At 48.6% G+C, this 19,224-nt stretch overlaps 1 protein-coding gene across 3 annotated transcripts in view; it reads left to right on the top strand.

The window, feature by feature from the left end:
* SAMD4A (sterile alpha motif domain containing 4A) overlaps nt 1-19,224 on the top strand; it is a 119,575-nt gene that overhangs the window by 66,119 nt on the left and 34,232 nt on the right. For all 3 annotated transcript variants that reach the window (XM_054380701.1, XM_054380700.1, XM_054380699.1), the window contains exon 2: nt 6,137-6,655. In XM_054380701.1, the coding sequence (XP_054236676.1) occupies nt 6,137-6,655 (519 nt within the window). The remainder of the gene's footprint in view (nt 1-6,136; nt 6,656-19,224) is intronic.

The following is a 19,224-nucleotide window of genomic DNA, read 5'->3' as shown; positions in this document are numbered from 1 at the left end:
AGGAAAGGCCAAGAGACCTGGGGCTGTTTGGCTTGGAGAAGAGCAGATCAAGAGGGGATCTTCTCACTGATGATCAGTAGCTAAAGGCTGGGGACAAGAGCATTGCGCCAAACTCTTTCTCTGTGGTGCCCACCAACAGGACAAGGGGCAATGGGCACAAGCTGGAATCCAGGTGGTTCCATCCGAACATGAAGACTTTGCTGTGAGGGTGCTGGAGCCCTGGAGCAGGCTTCTCAGAGAGGTTGTGTAGTCTCCTTCTCTAGAGAACTTCCAAGCCTACCTGGACATTGTGATCCTGGGCAGTCTGCTGTGGGTGACCCTGCTTTAGCAGGCAATTGGGCTGAATCATTCCCCAAGGTCCCATCGAACCCCTGCTAGGGTGATTCTGTGATCCTGCACTGCCATTGTTCCTTGGAGACATCTCACCTGTGCTGACAGCTCTTCACTGTCATCCCTCTTTGTAGGGTCAGTGTTTTTGAGTTGGGGACCAGAGGTCTATTTCAAAACTCAAAAATAGAAGGAAAAAACAGGCTGCTAGGTACTTCTGGGTTTCTAAATAGAGGTGTCCACAGGGACTGTGCATATCCCTGCCTTTGTCTATCCAGGCTGGCTTTACCCTGGGAAAACTGGGACTGTTCCTAGTATATCATTCACAGCTTCAGGACCTCCACATGCCTCTTTGGCAGTTAAATGAACCCAGTTGCCTACCAGGAGGCAGGTTCAAAGTAAAGTCAAGAAGATTCTTCATACAGTGTAGCATTAGAGGTGGACCCATCACCACAGGACATGAAGGCAATTAACAGTTTGCATAGATCCAGAAGTGATTAAGCAGATTTGTGACAGAGAAATATGATGAGTGCTTATTAAATTGACAAACCACCTCTTTCTCAAGCCAGAAAGCCTCAGCTTTGGGAATAGAGTTGGACCTATTCATAGCACAGCACAGGTTTCAGCCTTGGAAGCAAGACCTGGCTATATTTGGTGCTAGATTTATATGTAGACACCCTGCACATGCATCAGCTGTGCTGTGTAACAGCAAAATCCTGCTGGTCAAGAAATCCTGTGTTAGAAGGTAGTTTCACATCTGACCTTCATTTGGCCTCTGACCCAAGGAAAAAAAGTGTCACAATAAAAAATCGGGATTTTCTCCTCTGGGGAGTCCATCAGTTCTCATCCCTTTCTGGTGCAGGGAGCTCAGGATGGGATGGAAGCTGGCTCCCTAGCATGCTTGTAGTCAGCTGTTAATTTAGCTCATCTACAAAATGTTGGTGCAATGACAAAAACATGCAGGACAGGGATTTTGGGGAGTTTCAAGATAGGATTTCTAAATTTGGGATGTTCTCTATGCTCAGGTTTGCCTGGTGCAAATATTGGTTATCTTGCCATCCCTTAGAGCAGAAAAGGCTTTGTGACAGAAAGCATCACAGAATGGTGAGGGTTGGAAGGGACCTATGGAGATCATCTAGTCTGACCCCCCTGCTAAGGCAGAGTCACCCTCAGCAGCTTGCCCAGGATCACAATGTCCAGGTGGATTTGGAATCTCTCTAGAAGAGCCTCCACAACTGCTCTGGGCAGCCTGCTCCAGGGCTCTAGCACCTTCACACGAAAGAAGTTTCTCCTTATGTTCAGATGAAACTTCCTGGGTTCCAGTTTGTGACCACTGCCCCTAGTCATGTCACTGGGCACCACTGAAGAGTCTAATGAGTCTCTAATTAGTGCCTGTAATCCCATACACCACTAAGGTAGTGTGCTAGAGCCCTGCGACATGGCAGCCCAAAACCAGGGCACATTCTAACCATGGTTAACCTGGTGGGGCTTGTTCTGGCAATAAAATGTGAAATGCCCCAGATGTCATGACGTGTAGGTAGGGAGATGAAGCATGAGCTCCTGTGTTCAGAGATGGGGTGGAGAGAGGCTTCAGAGGGGTCACCATCCCCTTTCCTCCTGCGCAGAAGCAGCTCCAGGTTTCCTTCCCCCATGCTGCCCTGTCCAGATCCCTTTTATTTTCTGGCAGATAGGATTAATCCTGACGTTCTGCCCCATCTCAGACAGCACAAAACCCCTTTCAGATCTGATTATTTTCCATTTTTGCTTAACTGTGCACATCCTGCTAGTAGATGAGGGGAAGAGCAGGCCCAGTCAGGGCCCTCTCCAGCTGCAGGCTGTCAGACCATTGCTCCATCTTTTTGCATTGTGAATTCAAACCTGTAAGCCTCGCAGAGGTCTGAGGCAGGTTTCCCAAGAAGCAGCTCTGGCATCGTCCTGTTTTTCTCCAGTGGTGACCTCAGTCTCACACTATGCAAGGAAGAAGAATCGTAGAATCACAGAATGGTTTGGGTTGGGAGGGATCTTAAAAGATCATCTAGTTCCAAACCTCCCGCCATGGACAGGGACACCTTCCACTAGACCAGGTTGCTCAAGGCTTCATCCAACCTGGCCGTGAACAGCTCCAGGGAGGAGGCATTCACAACCTCCCTGGGCAACCTCTTCATGTCTCACCATGTTTACTGTAAAGAATTTCTCTCTAATACCCAGTCTAAATCTTCCCTCTTCCGGCTTCAATCCCTTCCCTCTCATCCCATGACAATAAGCCCTTGTAAAAAGTCCCTCCCCAGCTTTCTTGTAGCCCCCTTCAGGTACTGGAAGGTTGCTCTAAGGTCTCCCTGGAGCCTTCTCTTCTCCAGGCTGAACAGCCCCAGCTCTTGCAGCCTGTCCCCTAAGGGAGGTGCTCCAGCTATGACCACCTGCTTCCTACTCCTCTGTGCCCAGTTTGCACCAGTCTCTGCTTCTTCTATCTGTATTTGCTACCTAGTTCCTATGTACAAGTGGCACCAGGTTCTTTTTATTTGTGTTTTTTTAGTGATTGTTGGATTTCTCAGTTCATCCAAGCCACAGATGGAGCCAGGCTGGGGTTTGGCTGTGCCGGCCTAAAAGTGCTGCTGAATTGTCCCAATAGCAATAATAACATGTGAGAGTGATAAGGGCATTGGTGACATCCTTCTGCAGGAGAAGGGGAGAGAATAAGATGGGTCCTCAATGTATAAGCAGCATGTTGAGAAGTAGGGGTTGAGAGATGGGACCAAGGAATCAGATTAAGCCCCTCAGGAAGCTTTGCCTAGAGAAGTAACATCTGCATATGGGAAATAAGGAGATGGACCTTGAGTCCAGTTATGCTCGTGTGTCTTGTACAACTCCACTCAGATTGAGTGTTGCTTTTCTAAATTCCATTTTTTAGCTCCCAAAACAACTTCACAGTATCTCCATGGGCACAGGATAACACCCAGAGTACTAGAATTCTCTTCTGTAAACAAAGCAGTTCCTTCTCCACCAAAGCTATACCACACCACATTCCTTGCACCTCTCAGAGCAGCAGCACCAGATGGCTCAGGAACGCCATTGGTTGAGTTGGGAAGTGGCTTGGGAGGAGGGGTGGGTCTGTGGAGAAGTAAATACCACTGCAGAAAGTTCCAGTGAGAGCCATCGGTGTTTCCAGCAAGCCATCTAGTGGCTTCCTATTAAAATGGTTGCATGCTTTCAGACTGGGAAGGCACAACTGGAGGATTGAGTGATGCTCACCACCACAGTTGTGTCAGAGACCTAATGTGTAGGATTTGTTTGTAATGGGGAAATTCTGGAATAGCCCTTTTCTAGGTCATGGGTTGGTACAGGGGTTGTATTAGCTGCAGGATGGCAATGTGAGTCTTCTCAAGACCAAACCTCTCGGGTGATCCTACAGATGGATGTCCACATCTTTATTTCACTGGCGTGGGTTGGCTTGCCCCAGCTCAAAACCACATAAAGAATATAGGGTGAATCAATGCTTTAGAGCAGTTTCCTCTGCAGTATGGATAGGAGACAGCAGATAGAGAGAATGTAGTTTGGGGCTTTTTAATAACAAGAGCTCAGAGCATTTCATTTGGTAAAGTTTTGGGCACTGAATGTAAAGTCCTTTTTCACTGGATGGTTCAGCTGTGGAATCCTTAGGCACAGCCTGCTAAAGAGACTGAAAGGAGAAGCTGACCTGGGGCTAGGAAGCATTAGTTGGGTGGTCTAGGTAGAGGTCCTGAGCTATCCTTTGCTGGTGTTTAAGCTGTTCAGAAAAACCTCCTGTGATAGAGATTTCTCAGTGTCTGTAAGCAATCTCTGTCCCTCACTTGCCTTACCTCTAAGAGGTCATCTTTTCATGTCTGACCTTGTTCACTGTTGCTGCAGTTCAAATGTACCCCTAGCAGACATAAAGAGTGGCTCGTCCATGCTGGTCCTCACTTCTCAGACAGTTGACAGGCTGGCTGGTGCTGCACAGAGATTTATTCCCACCTGCATGCAGATGTTTACACTGACATAATGTAGCTGGTTTTTTCTAACTTTTCTCTAGATGTCAACATTGTTTGACTTCTAATCCAGTTTTGTGGATGTCTTCGTTTTTCCTAGCATGATACCCGCATGTTGAATAAATTTCTCACATCACCCATATCACCAATGACATACTGCATAGTGTCACAGCCAGGACAAGTCTCCTTGCCTAGCACATCCTCCCAGTCTGACAGTGAATCACCAGGAAGGACTCTCTGTGTCTGGTTTCCTGATGAGTTGTGTGCCCACAAAGCAGTTTCACCTGAGCATGTGTCTCTGGTGTGCTGCTGAGGAAGCCATGTGCAGCAGCACCTAATGAATATCAAGATATACAGCTCCAACTGCTTCTCTAGCTATTCACAGGCCAGTTACTCTGTCACAGGAGGAAATTAAATTGTTCTTGACAAATGGGTGTCGGCAGTCACTTATCATCTTGTTATCTTCTAAGTGCTTACAAATAGGTTGTTTCATTATTTGTTCCATCAGTTTTCCAGGAGTTCGAGTTAAGTGACCAGTTTGTAATTCCGTGGCTTTTCCTTTTGCATATTTTCAAGCCCCACACAATGTTTGTTTTTTATTTTCTGGTCTCCTAAAACATCTCCTATCTGCTGTGAGCTAACAGAGGAACAACAGCTCTCTGACTCCTTCAGCTGAGACCTTTGCTCAGTACCAGCTTATTGCTCCAGGCTGGTGGATCGACCACCACCCTGGTTTGGTTCTTACCCTTTTTCTGGGATGCTTCTTCCAGTCACCCTTTGTAGCTCTTGCTCCTTTGAATCCTGACCTTTTCCATTTTCCAACCATTAGCTGGAAAGTTGGAAGTGGTTAAAAGGTTGAATTTATCCACAGAGTGGTTTTGTGTCGCATTTTGTGTAATCTCCAAAGATAGAGAAAACTTGGCTCAAATTATGACTTTGATTAACCTTAGGGCAGCAGCAGTGGAGCTATGCAGTCATAGAGGTGGGTATAATTTGGGGTTTTTTTTAGTGATTTTTCAGGAGTATCTGGTAACTCTTAAATGTCCAATGGGCACGCTTTGGATTTTGGAGAACATCTCCACGCATACAGTTGGTTGATGCTTATAGAATGGCATGAGAGAATCACAGAAACACAGAATGGTGAGGGTTTGTAAGGGACCTCTGGACATCCTCTAGTCCAACCCCCCTGCTGAAGCAGTCACCCACAGTGGGTTGCCCAGGATCACAATCTCTAGGGGAGTTTGGAATCTCTTCAGAGTAGGAGACTCCACAACCTCTGTGGGCAGCCTACCCCAGGGCTCTGGCACCCTCACAGCAAAGAGGTTTTTTCTCATGTTTAGATGGAACTTCTTGCCTCTTGTCCGGTTGCTGGGCACCACAGAAAAGAGTCTGGCTCCATCCTATTACTCCTCTGCTTTTTAGATATTGATCAGCATTGAGAAGCTTCCCTCTCAGTCTGCTCTTTTCCAGGCTAAACAGCCCCAGGTCTCAGCCATTCCCTTCACAGAGATGCTCCAGTCCCCTCAGCATCTTTGCAGCCTCCACTGGACTCTCTTCAGTAGTTCCTTGTATTTCTTGAGCTGGGGAGCCCAGAACTGGACCCAGTAGTCTAGGTGTGACCTCACTAGGGCAGGGAGAAGAACCTTCCTCAACCTGCTGGCCAGGTGCACTCTTGAATACACACACACACGCATCCCTTTGGTGTGTCGTATTTACCCTGCCAGGATCAATCTATTTATTATTATTTATTAGCTTTGTTTGCCAATTTCTCAGTTCTGTTGTTTTCTTTCCTCTTCCTTCAACAGGAATCATTAACCAATGGCAACAGGAATCCAAGGATAAAGTGATTTCCCTATTGTTAACCCACCTGCCTTTACTGAAGCCTGGGAACATCGAGGCAAAAGTCGAGTACATGAAACTCTTGCCTAAAATCCTGGCACACTCAATCGAACACAACCAACACATCGAGGAGAGCAGGCAGCTGCTGTCCTACGCCTTGATACACCCCGCCACCTCTTTAGAGGACAGGAGCGCCCTGGCCATGTGGCTCAACCACCTGGAGGACCGCACGTCAGGTGGCTTTGGTGGCCAGAACAGAGGTCGGTCGGATTCGGTGGACTACGGGCAGGCGCACTACTATCACCAAAGACAAAACTCCGACGACAAACTCAACGGATGGCAAAACTCTCGAGACTCTGGCATCAGCGTCAGCGCCTCCAGCTGGCAGGACAAAAACCTGGCGTGCGAGAACGGCCATCTGCCCCTCTACTCCTCCTCCTCCGTCCCCACAACCATCAACACCATCGGCACTAGCACAAGCACCAGTAAGTATCCATGGGAACCGCTGGGAATGGCCACCCACTGCCACTCTTCATGGCATGGTCCCCTCTCATCCCTCTAGAAAACATTGCTGGGCTGTGGTTAGCAGAGGGGCTACGTTCGTTTCCTTTTTTCTTCCCCCTACCTACTTTTTTATTTCCTGGCTGTCTTTTTTGGGGGGTATTTTCTTCTCTGGTCCTGTGGGATTTTAACAACCTGGCAGCTGGAGAGGAGGGAAAACCAGCCAAGCTCTAAGAGCAAATAATGTGCATTATAGAAGGGACCCCCTTTCATTTCATGTAGCTCCATCTAGATTTGTGATTCACATTTCAAGAGCTGATGCTTCGTGTCCAAAAGTGAGTTGGAGGACTTAAGGCAAGTCCAAAAGTGAGCTGGGAACTTACTGGGAAGAAATGGGATTGTGGCCCTGAAGCTCAGGCATCATTTTTGAAAGCAGGGTTAGAATCCATGATCTTCAGGGCATATCTGAAAATATTTCCTTGTATCTGCAGCCCATAGAGGTGTGAAGCTCATGGTTATTGGGGGGCTTAGATGCAGAGTCCTCAGTGTTTTCCAGGAGAGCTGGAGAGCTCTTTCGCTGCAGAGGCCCTGACAGGCTTTGATGGGAGTGATGGATGGTGCAGAGCCCAGCTAAAGGCTTGTATAGTGCAGAACACCATGGCTGGAGATTTATCACTGGTTTTGTATGGAGATGTAGGACAGCTATAGCTGGTTTTTAAAGCAGCTGTTGATGCCTGTGAGCCATTCTTGGGAGAGGAGGAGCAAAGCATCTTCTGATGGAGGTTCAATAGCTCCTCTGCCTACCTACTCATGCTGTGGAGGGCTGTCAGTCCTGCCTTGCTGTCACCTTGGGTGATTGCCACCATCTCACCTGCAAGGCTGGACATCCTCCTTCACTTTGGGGTGTTCAGAAGGTCTCTCCAAGATGTTTGGCATCTCCCTAGGTATAAGTGATGCAGAGAACACTTTGGGGAGGAGAGGCTTCTTGTGGTGAGGGTGCTGGCTACTCTACCAGGGTGTGGAAAGCCACAATTAAATAGCTGAAAGCTTTAAAATGGTCACTTAAGGCTTCTGGGTTTTTCCCTCTGCTGTAATAAGCACTTTTTTAGGTGGCGTTTCAAATCGGCAATGATATGAAATGTGGCTCTGGGTTTGTTGCTCTTGCACCCTTGTCCCCACCTCTACAATATCCATCCTTGCAGGCAGGGCTGCCTGCTCTGCCACATAGGCATTTAGCAGAAGGATCTCAGCTTCTCCACCAACTGTCCCTGTGAAGCTCTAAGTTCTGCTACCATGGGACTGTGTGATACTCAGCTTCTCCAAGAGCCAAGTCCCTGCATTGCAGAGAACTGTCTCAGGGTGACTAACCTGCATGGGAAAGGCTTAACAAGGAGGCAGGGTGAGAACTGTGAATGTATCTCAATTGGTCTGTTAAACCTCTCAAGTGATTATTTTGCTGGATTCTATTTGTTTGTGCATGCCTGGAGGTTCAGAGGCTTTAGACATCAAGGAGGCAGCGAGAAGGGGTGACTTCAGGAGGGATCTGGTTCCTCATGTTGAGGTCTGGAAGTAAGGAGATCTGATGAGTGCAGCAGGTTAATGATTGACAGTGGTAGGAGCTTTGCAAAATGCCTTAGGTCTTGAAGGACACTTTTCAAAAACCCTTTGTGCTCTTTTTCCTGGGTTCTCCAGAATTAGGTGTGCGCAGCACTGGAACGGAAGTGTTTGTGGGTCTCTACAGCCGTGCACTTTAACCTGGTCTTCTGGTGGAAGACCACACCCCTCCTCCATCTCTCCTGCTTGCTTTGCTATGGCATCCCATGCTATAAGTCTCAGTACAGCAGCCCTTGTCTGATCCAGTCCTTCCCAGCATCCTGCAGTAGCTTCCTCCAGTGGCCCTGGGGAAGCTTGCTTGCTTGCTTCATCTTTCTGTAAGTTGCAAGATTTCGAGCCAATATTCAGGGAACCTTTTCCCCAAGCATCACACTGGGGTCAACACACGTTTCTAAGGCTGGGTAGCTTTGCAGAGGCATCTGAACACATCTTCAGCATTGACTGCTTCTAAATGTTAAGCTGTTGTAATTCCTGCTAACGTATTTTGGTGGCAGTGTGTTCAGACAACCTGTGGGCTGAGCTGGAGACAACCTGACTGCACTTAGGTGTTAGTTCATAAGCTTCCTTAACACAATGTTTGCTTGGGCACAAGCACAGTGAGTCCACAGACAGATGCTAGAAAACAAACAGGGCTGTCAGCCTTTGTCCCAGCCCCTTGAGGCAATCAATATGTCCATTAATCTTTTATTCCAAAGCGAAGCCTTCACACCATTCCCATTTGCCTATGTTTTAGTATTGTTAGTTTTAAATTCTCCCTTACTTGGAGGTGTTTATATGGGCAGGGGCTTAATCCAGCAACCAACACCCTTGCAAGGTACAACCTTCCCAAGTTGTCCCTGCAAAGGCACAGCTTGTTCCTGATACTAAAATGGAGCAAAGTCTTTCCCAGAGGGGTAACGTGGTGATCTTGCCTGAAGTGCTTTCTTCTGGTACTGTAGCATGATTAGGTGTAATGCTGTTACTCTACAGGGTTTAAATATGGGTGGCTGAAGCTCATGTGACAACTTGGTTTTGATCTGTCCTTGTCTTTGACTCGACCTAGACCCAGGCTTTCAACCTTGATTCAGGCTTGGTTCATTGACAGCTCTCTCCTGAGGGCACTGGTTGGTGTTAGCCAAGGTTTGAGGAGACGTTGCTGGAGTCCTCCAGCTTCTGCAGGGGAAGTCTGGAGTACTCTGAAGGAATTATTCTGGATTTACACCACTGATGGTGCTTCAGGAGCAAGACCAGCAGCATCATGAGTGATGGGTTTGGGTCTAGAGCAGTCTGAAGGTATGGACTCACCCACAGTGACAGAAGCTCTTGTGCTTCTTCCCATCTCCTCCATCATCATAACTGCTTTCTCAGACCAACCCTGCAAAACTTGAGCTTGAGCTGCAACCAAGGTTTAGTGTGCCAGGAGGAAAGGTATCCTCAGCGTGGACTTAGGAGCACAGGTGGGCAGGATGCTAGAGCTGCTCCTGATGTGGTGGGCACACGGTGAAGCCCTGAGCTTTGCAGGCAAATCAGGTAGTGGTTGAAAACCCCCCAGGTTGCAGGACGCCTTTGCATTGGAGACAAAGGGCCTGGAAGCTCTGAAAGGACAGAAAAAAGGCAGCAGGCTTTCAGAGATGTAGATCAAGAGCTCCTTGTGTAGGGGCTCCAGCTCCTTGCTTTCCGATGCTTAAATGGTTGCACTGGCTATGAGCTGATGGCATGCCAGGTTTTGGGTGTCAAATGGAAGTATGGTGTTTTCCATACTCTGCTTTCCACCCTCTCAGAAGAGGAAGAATGTTTGCTGTTAAATATGTTTGCCCAGCACTGAGAAGTTGGGATGCAGGTCTGATTTGGACCATAAGGTCTATGAGCAAGAAAAGAGAAAGAAAAGCACAAAGTTTGACAGAAGTGATAACAACTCCAGTTGGCAATAGCAAGCCTGTGGAACCACAGCTGAAGAGGTAAGGCTTTGGTTCCTGGCTCTGATATACATCTGCTGGATGAGTGTCTTGGTCCTCTGCTCCCAGTGTATAACCTAGGAATAACAGTATTCCTTCTTTTATGTATGGTGAGATTCTTCTGTGTTCTTACCTCTGGTGTAGTGCCAGGGCACTTAAACTTCTTGTGGAGAGCAGGTTCCAAGGGGCAAGTCTCTGCACAGGGGCAGAAGGTCTTGGTTTTACTGCAGGAGCAACAGTACCTTGCCCCAGATGTTTGAATTAAGAGCCTGATACTGCAGGCTCGTTCTGGCAGATGAGTGAGGGCTTCCCTATGCCAGTACCTGCCCAGAAGAAGACACAGCTCAGTGCCAAGTGCAGGCAGCACCTCAGCCGGGGTAACTGTCTCTAATTGTCACCCTGCCTGGGGAACAGGGGCTCTGGCTAGCCTCTATACCAGCTGCAATGCTGCCATAAAATAAAGGCACATTGGTGGGGGATGGCCCCGGAGAATTTTGGCAGTGCTTTGTCTTGCTGAAGACTTGTGCATCTAGAAGTCCATCATCTGTCTGTCCTTCCAAAAAGAGGAGGAAGACCCTGGACTGGTCATGGTGGTATCTTAGTGCATGACTGGTGGTGCCCCATGGTCCTGTCCTAGGGTGAGCACCCAGTGTATCTTTGGTGTGTCCAGGTATGTCCTTGGTTGCTTGGAGTGACACCAGTGCCTGAAGGCATGATGTGGGTAGCACCAGGAACAAGGTGTTTGTGTGTATCACAGGTCAGTGGTGGATAGATACAGCCAGAGACCTTGCTGTGGAATATCCCATGGGGCAGAAATCCCCAGCACTGGAACTGTGTTCATACAGGAGAGGTGTTGCAACCTTCTTGGTATTCCAGCATCATGATGCTGCCTGGATTTCCCCACCAGTGAACAGAGAGGTGCTTGGACCAGCAAAGCTGTTTGCCAGACTTCAGCCACCCTTCCGCTTCTGCACAAGTGGGAAAGATGCCCATGGGTACTCAGGCTGCTACACCCTTCCCATGGGAGTCTCTGCCAGAAAACTGATGTTCTTTGTCTACAAGGAGAGTGAGGAGAGCGAGCAAAGCAAGGCAGGAGAAGTACTCACCTATATAACCTTCTAGTCTTGAAAAAGGAAAATCTCTTCTCTTGTCCTATAGCTGAAGAGAAGGAATAAATCAGCGTGCTTCCTTCCATGCACACCAGTCCACATTCATGGTTGTCCTGCATCTGCCAGCTCTTGAGGAGTTCTTACGTTTCAGTCATGCTCAGGTGGCACCAACAAATGTGCTCGTGATCAAACTCCCTGTACCACAAGAAATGCAGAGATGCTGGTGGGAGCAGGGCACCCTGCAGAAGAATGGACATCCCATAGACTCTTATGTGAGGGTCTCCTCAGGGTCTGCTGACTTTGGGGCAAGCCCAGTGCCAGCTTGTGGAGGTCCAACCATCCTGAGAAGGGCTTTCTGTCATGTTGCCCTTTGTCAGAAGAGACTTAATCCCAACTACTGCCCTACCAGCAGATCTGCAGCTACTGAGCTGTGTCAACATGTCTGTGATGTGGCTTGCTGGATTTTGCCTACATTTGCCCCAGTTATGGACTCCCTTGTGAGAGAGAAAGTGAAAAAGGTGTGGAGCATTTCCTCAGGTCATTAGGGAATGGAGATGGAAGAAACCACACTAAGAAAGCTCTTGTCATGAACAAAGTGTGGGTTTCTTGACTCTTCCTCCTGTCCACTCTCATGCTCACTGCCTACCTCTGGAGATGACTCTGTCATCATACCCAGTATCCCAAGCTGAGCTTGATAACAGGATTGTTTAGTCTCAAGAAAGGAGGCTGAGGGGAGACCTCCTTGCTCTCTACAGCCCTCTGAAAGGAAGTTGTAGCAAGGTGGGTGTTGGTGTCTTCTCCCAAGTAACAAGAAATAGGACAAGAGGCTGCAAGTTGCCCCAGGGGAAGTTTAGGTTGGATATTAGGAAAAATTTCTTTACTGAAAGAGTAGTCAGGTATTGGAACAGGCTGCCCAGTGAAGTGGTGGAGTCACCATCCCTGGAGATGTTCAAAAAGCATGTAGCCATAGCACTTTGGACATGGTTTAGTGGGCATGGCGTTGTTGGGTTGACAGTTGGACTTGATCCAACTTGTTCCAACTTCAATGATTCTCCAGCCCTATAAGTGCATGTTTTTGCCCACAGGATCACTTGGATCGTGTTGGGTTGATGGGCAGTTCGCAAGTACAAAACTCTCCTCTGCGCAGCTTTGCAACAACACCTGAAGGGGATCGTGCATCCTTGGCACAGGTCTGACTGGTGCAGGGAGACACATTGCCTCCCATGCAGAGCTGACCACACATGCTGCTTGGCTTGCTCAGAACAGTTCAAATGCCTTAATAAGGTTACAGCAGCCAAGCAAACAAATGAGCTCTTCTTGCTGGGGGCAGGTTAGGTCTGTGCTCAGGAATTGCCTTCAGGTGCTTGTTCCTCAGTTGGCCATGCCAAGTAGTGAGAGTTGGCACACTGGCACTCATCCTGCCAGGTGGGGCCACCTCTGGAGTTCGCTTTTCTTCCTCTTGTCCTGATGGACTGAGAAAAGCCTTTTGGCCGTTATTACAATTAAGCTTTTCAGTGGTGGTAGACAGGGGCATTTGTTATCTTGCTCACGCCATCCAGTGTTGCACCTAACTGTCAGAGAACATCCACTTTGCCAAGTGGATTGCTACAATGTCTTGCTAATTCTGTAGCTTGAAACCAGGGTCCTCATAAAAGAAGATAATGTGTGAGCAGAGTTATTTTCTCAAATTCATGCAGAATGTGCAGAAATACAACAGCAAATGGGAGAGAGAGCAAGGACAGCACAGAATCAGGGAATCAGTTAGTTGGAAAAGGCCTCTAATACCATCAAGTGCAACTGTGATCTTCTAGTCCAGCTCTGAACAGGAGATATTTCCTGGCTGCTCTATAAATTCCAAGCACTTGGTCCTTGGGAGATACAGTCCACAGCTCTGCAGACCATCATTCAGCAAGCAAGGAGATGAACCTGCCCTCAGCCTGAAGGCCATCAAACATCAGAGATGGTAGCAGTGTTGGAGGACAAAAGAGTGATAGCTTTCTGGGATGTCAGCATTGCTGAGGAAAATCTGCTGCTGATCTCCCGTAGTCGCTGCAGAGGCGTGTTTTATTGCCAGTGTCCCTTCCTGCTGTTGAGGCCACTTCATTTGCCATGTCCCTCACCCTTGGTTTAGCAGGAAGGTGTCCAAAAGCAAACCAGAGCAAGCTGTGCCCATTCTCCATGAGCTGGTCTGCTGGCCAGGGTATTTTGAGTGGATGGGCCAGCTACATGTGCTCAGCCCAGCTCCCACTCTGCCCACACTTGGTCTTCACACAGGGTGGCCAGCTGAGCCATCCCATCCTGGGACCACTGCAAGCACCAAGGTGGTCACGGAGTGCAGGGAGGGAGACTGCAGAGGGAAAGCCCTGTGGGTCAGTAGGATCTGGGTGTGCAGCAGCAAAGTAAGGGCTGGGAAAAAGGGTTTGTCTAAATGGAAGATATCGGGGCAGCCCCATCATACAGTACAAATAACAAGTGAGAAGATGAGAGGAAATGTCCTCAAGTTGTGCCAGGGGAGGTTTAGGTTGGACTTTAGGTACAATTTCTTCCCCAAAAGGGTTGTGAAGCCCTGGAACAGGCTGCCCAAGGAAGTGGTGAAGTCCCCATTTTTGGAGGCATTTAAAAGACCTGTAGATGTGGTGCTGAGGGACATGGTTTAGTGATGGACTTTGAAGTGTTGTGTTTACAGTGAGACTCAATGATCTTAAAGGTCTTTTCCAACCTACATGATTCTATGATCTCTGCTGTGCAATTGTTTGCAAGGGCTCAGGGTGAAGATGGTTGAAGACACTTTGGGCAGGAAATTGGTCTGGCCCTACCTTCTGTCCGTCACCTTTCAGTGTTCGTGCTGCCTGTGTTCAAGTATTTCCTAACCCAGTGCTTTGAAGTGTCTTTCAACTCTTGAACAAGGAACTGAACCTGTTCTGCCCCTGAGACTTCAGGTTAGCTGCCAGAGTGCTTTCTGTTCCTCCTATGAGCCTTTTTTGGCTTGTTCCTTTCAGCTTCTAACTCCCAGAGGGTCTATCTTTTGGTTGTGTCTTTGGCCAGAAAGGGTGTGTTCAATAAAGGGCAACATGGTGCTGAGGTCCCACCTGCAATGCATCTCTGTGGGGATCTTAGATTGCCATAGAAGCTAATCACCCTACCTGTTGTCTTACCAAAGACCATGCTCTGCACTGGAAGGAAAAAAACATGGGGAGAGATTTATGTGGTGGCACAGAATCACAGAGTGTTAGAGGTTGGAGGGGACCTCGAAAGATCATCTGGTCCTACTGTCCTGCCAGAGCAGGATCAGCCTAGATACAGAGTGTAACTCATTGGCCCTTGCTGAACACTTGAGGTTGGCCAACATCTAGGAGGGTGGCTCTCCTGTTGCCGCTCAGTTGGGACTTGCTGTTCACAGTTCACAGGGAATTCACAGCCGCACAGCTTTCAGGGCAGAAGAAGGAGTTTCTTGCCTGCAGTGGATGGCTTTGGAGTGGATGTGGATGGCTCTGATGGGATGAGGTTAGCAAAGCAGAGCTGGCGTTACCTCAAGGATTGGGCAGAGATGGGGATGAGGTGCTCCCCACCGTGCCTGCTCCACTCTCATGTGGGAGCAGGTGGTGACGGGGGGCATCTGTGCAGCCTACAGCAGGCAGTGCTTTGGGGCTGTGTGCCTGCCCTGCCAGGGGTGGGGTGTCAGGTGGGTGGTGGATACCTGCTTGCCAAGCACAGTGAGTAGGCAAGGAAGAAGTTTCCCATGAGTGTGCTGCAGTGAGTGGGTTTTAATGTGGGCAGTGGGCTGGGTTTTGTGGTCATGCTTCTGCTGGGCCCCTCATCAGCTCAGGGGCACCAAAATGCAGAAGGGTGCTACTGTAATCCCAAAGAGAAAGGGGGGATATCGAGGCTGGGATCAGCAGTGACTTTTAGCAGGTGATGCTGTGGGTGGCACATAAGCATGTGTGGAAGTCACCAGTTGCTTTTGGCTGCTGGTAGATACAGTCTTGTGTGGGTTCTCCTAAGCCAGCCCTCGTGACACCAAATGGTGCTCGTAGGCACTTAAATAGTTCATGCAAGCTTGGCTGCCATAGCTCTGGCAAGCAGCCCTGTTGTTAGCAAAGTGGTGGAGGGGTGGTGCTTGGACTGGGTTGCTGGTGAAGAGGAGGGATAGCCCTAGGTGCCAGCAGGTGACACATGGCTGTCTCCATGTCTCCAAAGAGGGCATGTCACACGTGCATCCTCTGGGACCACACCACTGCTGCTTCTAAACCCGGTATATGCAAGGTTTGGTCCTTGCACGTACCCACGTACCTTCTTACAGGGCACCACTCCCAAATTCCTGTACCCTACTCACAGAGTGATGGCTCCACAGCTTCCTGGCTGGAATGAGGCCACCTAATTTGGGAACATCTATTCCAGCAGCACCCAGGGGTACTCCCACTCTCTCTGCATGTGAACTTCTGGTGCAATCATCAATTCTAAGCACTCAAGGCAGGGACTGCATGCCCTGGTTCTGCACAGCCATTGGCACATTCCTTGTCCATTGATGATGGAAGGTAGGACACCATCCTTGGCCTACCAGTTGGGGTTGGAGATGCTTAAAGCTTGTGGCTCCAAAGCCTCCTCTGCTTTACAAACAGAAGCCTGGATGTCTTGGGGAGGGTGATTAAGAAGCAGCAGTGATGGTTTTGTGCATTATCCTTGGGATTCCTGTCACTAGTGAGTCATGCTGCTGACCTGGAAGCAGTGCAGAAGCTGCCAGCACAGCTGGTTGATGCTCTCTGGGCAGTGGAGCAAAGTCAAGACATCCCCAGTAATTCTCTCAGACCCCTTCGGCAACCAGGAGGTTTTGTTGATGAATGGACCCTCCTAGACCCAGGTGTATTTTACCAGCTGCCCTGGTGCCTGTCAGATACTGGCACAGGAGACAATAAGCTGTGGTTACTCCTTGCATGGGAGTGTATTGCTCAGCTGAGGGAAGCTTTTCTGTACCCATGAGCACCCATGGGTCTCATCACCACCAGAGCCACTATCACCATGGAGCCAGGGGCTCCATCCGGGAGTCAGGTACCCAGGGGTGCTCCTCAGCACCTCCATTATTAACTTACGTCCATGAAGTGCCTGGATCTTCTGGTCCTGCCTCTGCTCAGCCTCTTGTCAGCTGTGGTGCTTGGAGGTAGAGATGTCACCGAAAGGCAGAGGGATCCTGCTTTGGTCCCAAAGTGAAAGAAGAGAGGTTATGATGAGTAATGCCTCCAGCTACCTACAGCTAGGGGTTGCTCTTCCCAACTCATCCCTGGGCTTCTAGTTGCCAACAGGCACTTTTGGCATGCCCAACAGGCAGCTTCAGAGGGGGAGGAAGGGTCCATGTGGACTAAGGCACGCAACCCCTGCCCAAGCTCCTCTTTACACCTCCATGACAACCTTCTGACACTGCCTTTCCCCCTGCAACATGATGAAAATCAGATTTTTGATGTTTTCATGAGCATCTTCGTGGGGCAGGAGACCCCCAGAGAGGATCATTTTCCATCACTCATCCTTGGAAACCATGGAACTCAAGGCTTAGGCAAGTGGAAAAAATGGAGACTGATGAGCCCTCCCTCCCCCCACCATCAAACAGCAGCTGCAGAGAAATGACAGGAGGGCAGCGAGGCAGGAAGGAAGTGCTGGGGTCTGGATTCATCCACAGTGACTCCAGTTGCCTTCCCGACTGCATGGAGACTTGCTGTCTTCTCCTGACTCAGTAACATGTTGCTATTTAATTAACTTTTGACTTCTGGTTTAAAGGAGCAGTGCACAAAATAGTTATTTACTTCATTTGGAAATTCTTTTAATCGCTACCATAATTACAGCTTCCTCCTCTTTTCTTCTTTTTTTGGTGTGAATATTTTTCTTAGCAGGGGGAAGGGAGGGGGAATATTTGCTGCTCTCCTTGTGGTTATCACATCCTTCAAATTACTAAAAGAGGCTGGGATAATAGGTCTGGTGATTATATATAGGCACCATCTGCTCTGTGGCTGCTTCCTATCAAAGTGCAGTTAGGAGAGTGCAAGAAGGATATTTTCACTCCAGCTATATTAAGACTCTTGTTTCCATCTCTGCTCCCAAGAAAAGCTCTCTGCATGCAAATGGATCAAATGTGCTGTAATCAATGGCTTGGTTTTGGCAGCCTTAAAGCTAAACTTTTCATTTATTTATTTTATTTTCTCCTCTAGTTTGTTGTTGCCTTTCATTCTGCAATGTTATTCAAGGCTGGTTGCTCTGCGTTCGATGTTTGCTTGTGTGAGCACAGTGTTCCCCCCATCCCAGCTTGCTGAGCCATATAGTCCGGTGGGGCAGAGATCTGTGTCATAACTTGAGTACAAGGCTGTATCTGAGCAATCAGGAGTGTTTGGGAGGATGATGAGAGTAGAACTTTAGCATGCATATGCTGTTGGTGTGTAGAGGAGGCGGGAAGCTGTGCTAAGTTAATTTGGAGCCATGATGGGAAAGAATTAAAATGTTTCGTGACAGCAGCTGTGGCTGTCCTGTTGCTGCTGGGCACTGTGGGGATCAGGGTAGGGTTCAGTGTTTCACAGAATCATAGAATCATTAAGACTGGAGAAGACCTCTAAGATCATCAAATCCAACTGGTAATCCAATCATGTCCCTCAGCAACGCATCTATACAGCTTTTAAAATCCCTGTAGGGATAATGACTCCACCACTGCCCTGGGCAGCCTGTTACAGGGCTTGACAACCCTTTCATAGGGAAGAAATTTTTCTTAATGTCCAACCTAAACTTCCCCTGGCATAAACCTGGGACTGTTTCTCCTTGTTGTATTGCTTCTTACTTGGGAGACATGGCCAACATCCACTTCACTCCAGCCTCCTGTCAGGCAGTTGTAGAGAGCAAGAATGTCTCCCCTCAGCCTCCTTTTCTTCAGGCTAAACAGCCCCAGTTCCCCCAGCAAAAGTCCTCACAGGACTTTTGCTCTAGACCTTTCACCAGCTTTGTTGCTTTTTTCTGGACACACTCCAGCACCTCAATGTCCTTGGAGTGAGGAGCCCAAAACTGAACCCTGTACTCCAGGTGTGGCCTCACTGGTACTGAGTCCAGAGGGACAATCACTTATCACTTCCCTACTTCTGCTGGCCACACTATTGCTGATTCAAGCCAGCATGCTGTTGGCCTTCTTGCACACACTGGCTTATCTTCAGCCAGCTGTCAATCAGCACCCCTAGGTCCTTTTCCATCAGTCTGTTTCCAGACACCGTTTGTGGCAGTATCAGTACTCGGAGGTCTTCTGCTTGGCAGTATATTTGCATCTTCTCATAATGGGAACTGAATATTGCAGTTGCCCCTCAGTGGCCTTGGAGACACAGCAGGCTATTGTTCTCTCCTGGAGATGATAAAATATTATGCTTTTGGAAGAAGAAGATAGAGGAGAAGAAATAAAACATTAGCAGCCTGGATGGAGAGTGCTTGGGACAGGGCATACAAGCCCCTGAGAGCTGGAGGCCAGAGGAAGGCAGTGAGGCTGAAATGCAGAGGAATTTGTCTTGTGCAATCCAGGCCATGGTACCTACAAGAGAGGAGGACAAATGGCTTGTCTGAATGAGTGAAAGTGGCAGAAAGAGACAAGGGAGAACAGAATCCCAAGTGAGTTGGTGAGGATGGAAAAAGTGACAGTGAGATTTCCCTGAGTAAAATTTCCCTGGTGATGTTGGGGTGATGGTTGTGGGACATACCTCACTCATGTTGTCCTGTATTTTGTCACTCCTAATCATGTGCTGTCTCCCTGCACTCTCTCCACAGGTTTTTAATGACACTTTAGGGAATCCTCCCAGAGAAGCTGTGGATGCCTTATCCTTGGAAGCATACAAGCCCAGGTTGGACGGGGCTTTGAGCAACCTGCTCTAGTGGAAGATCTCTCTG

Source organism: Indicator indicator, chromosome 4 (genome assembly GCF_027791375.1).
Source record: "Indicator indicator isolate 239-I01 chromosome 4, UM_Iind_1.1, whole genome shotgun sequence".
Taxonomy (NCBI): domain Eukaryota; kingdom Metazoa; phylum Chordata; class Aves; order Piciformes; family Indicatoridae; genus Indicator; species Indicator indicator.
Note: the sequence above shows the minus strand (reverse complement) of the source record. Positions and strands in the feature narration are given on the sequence as shown.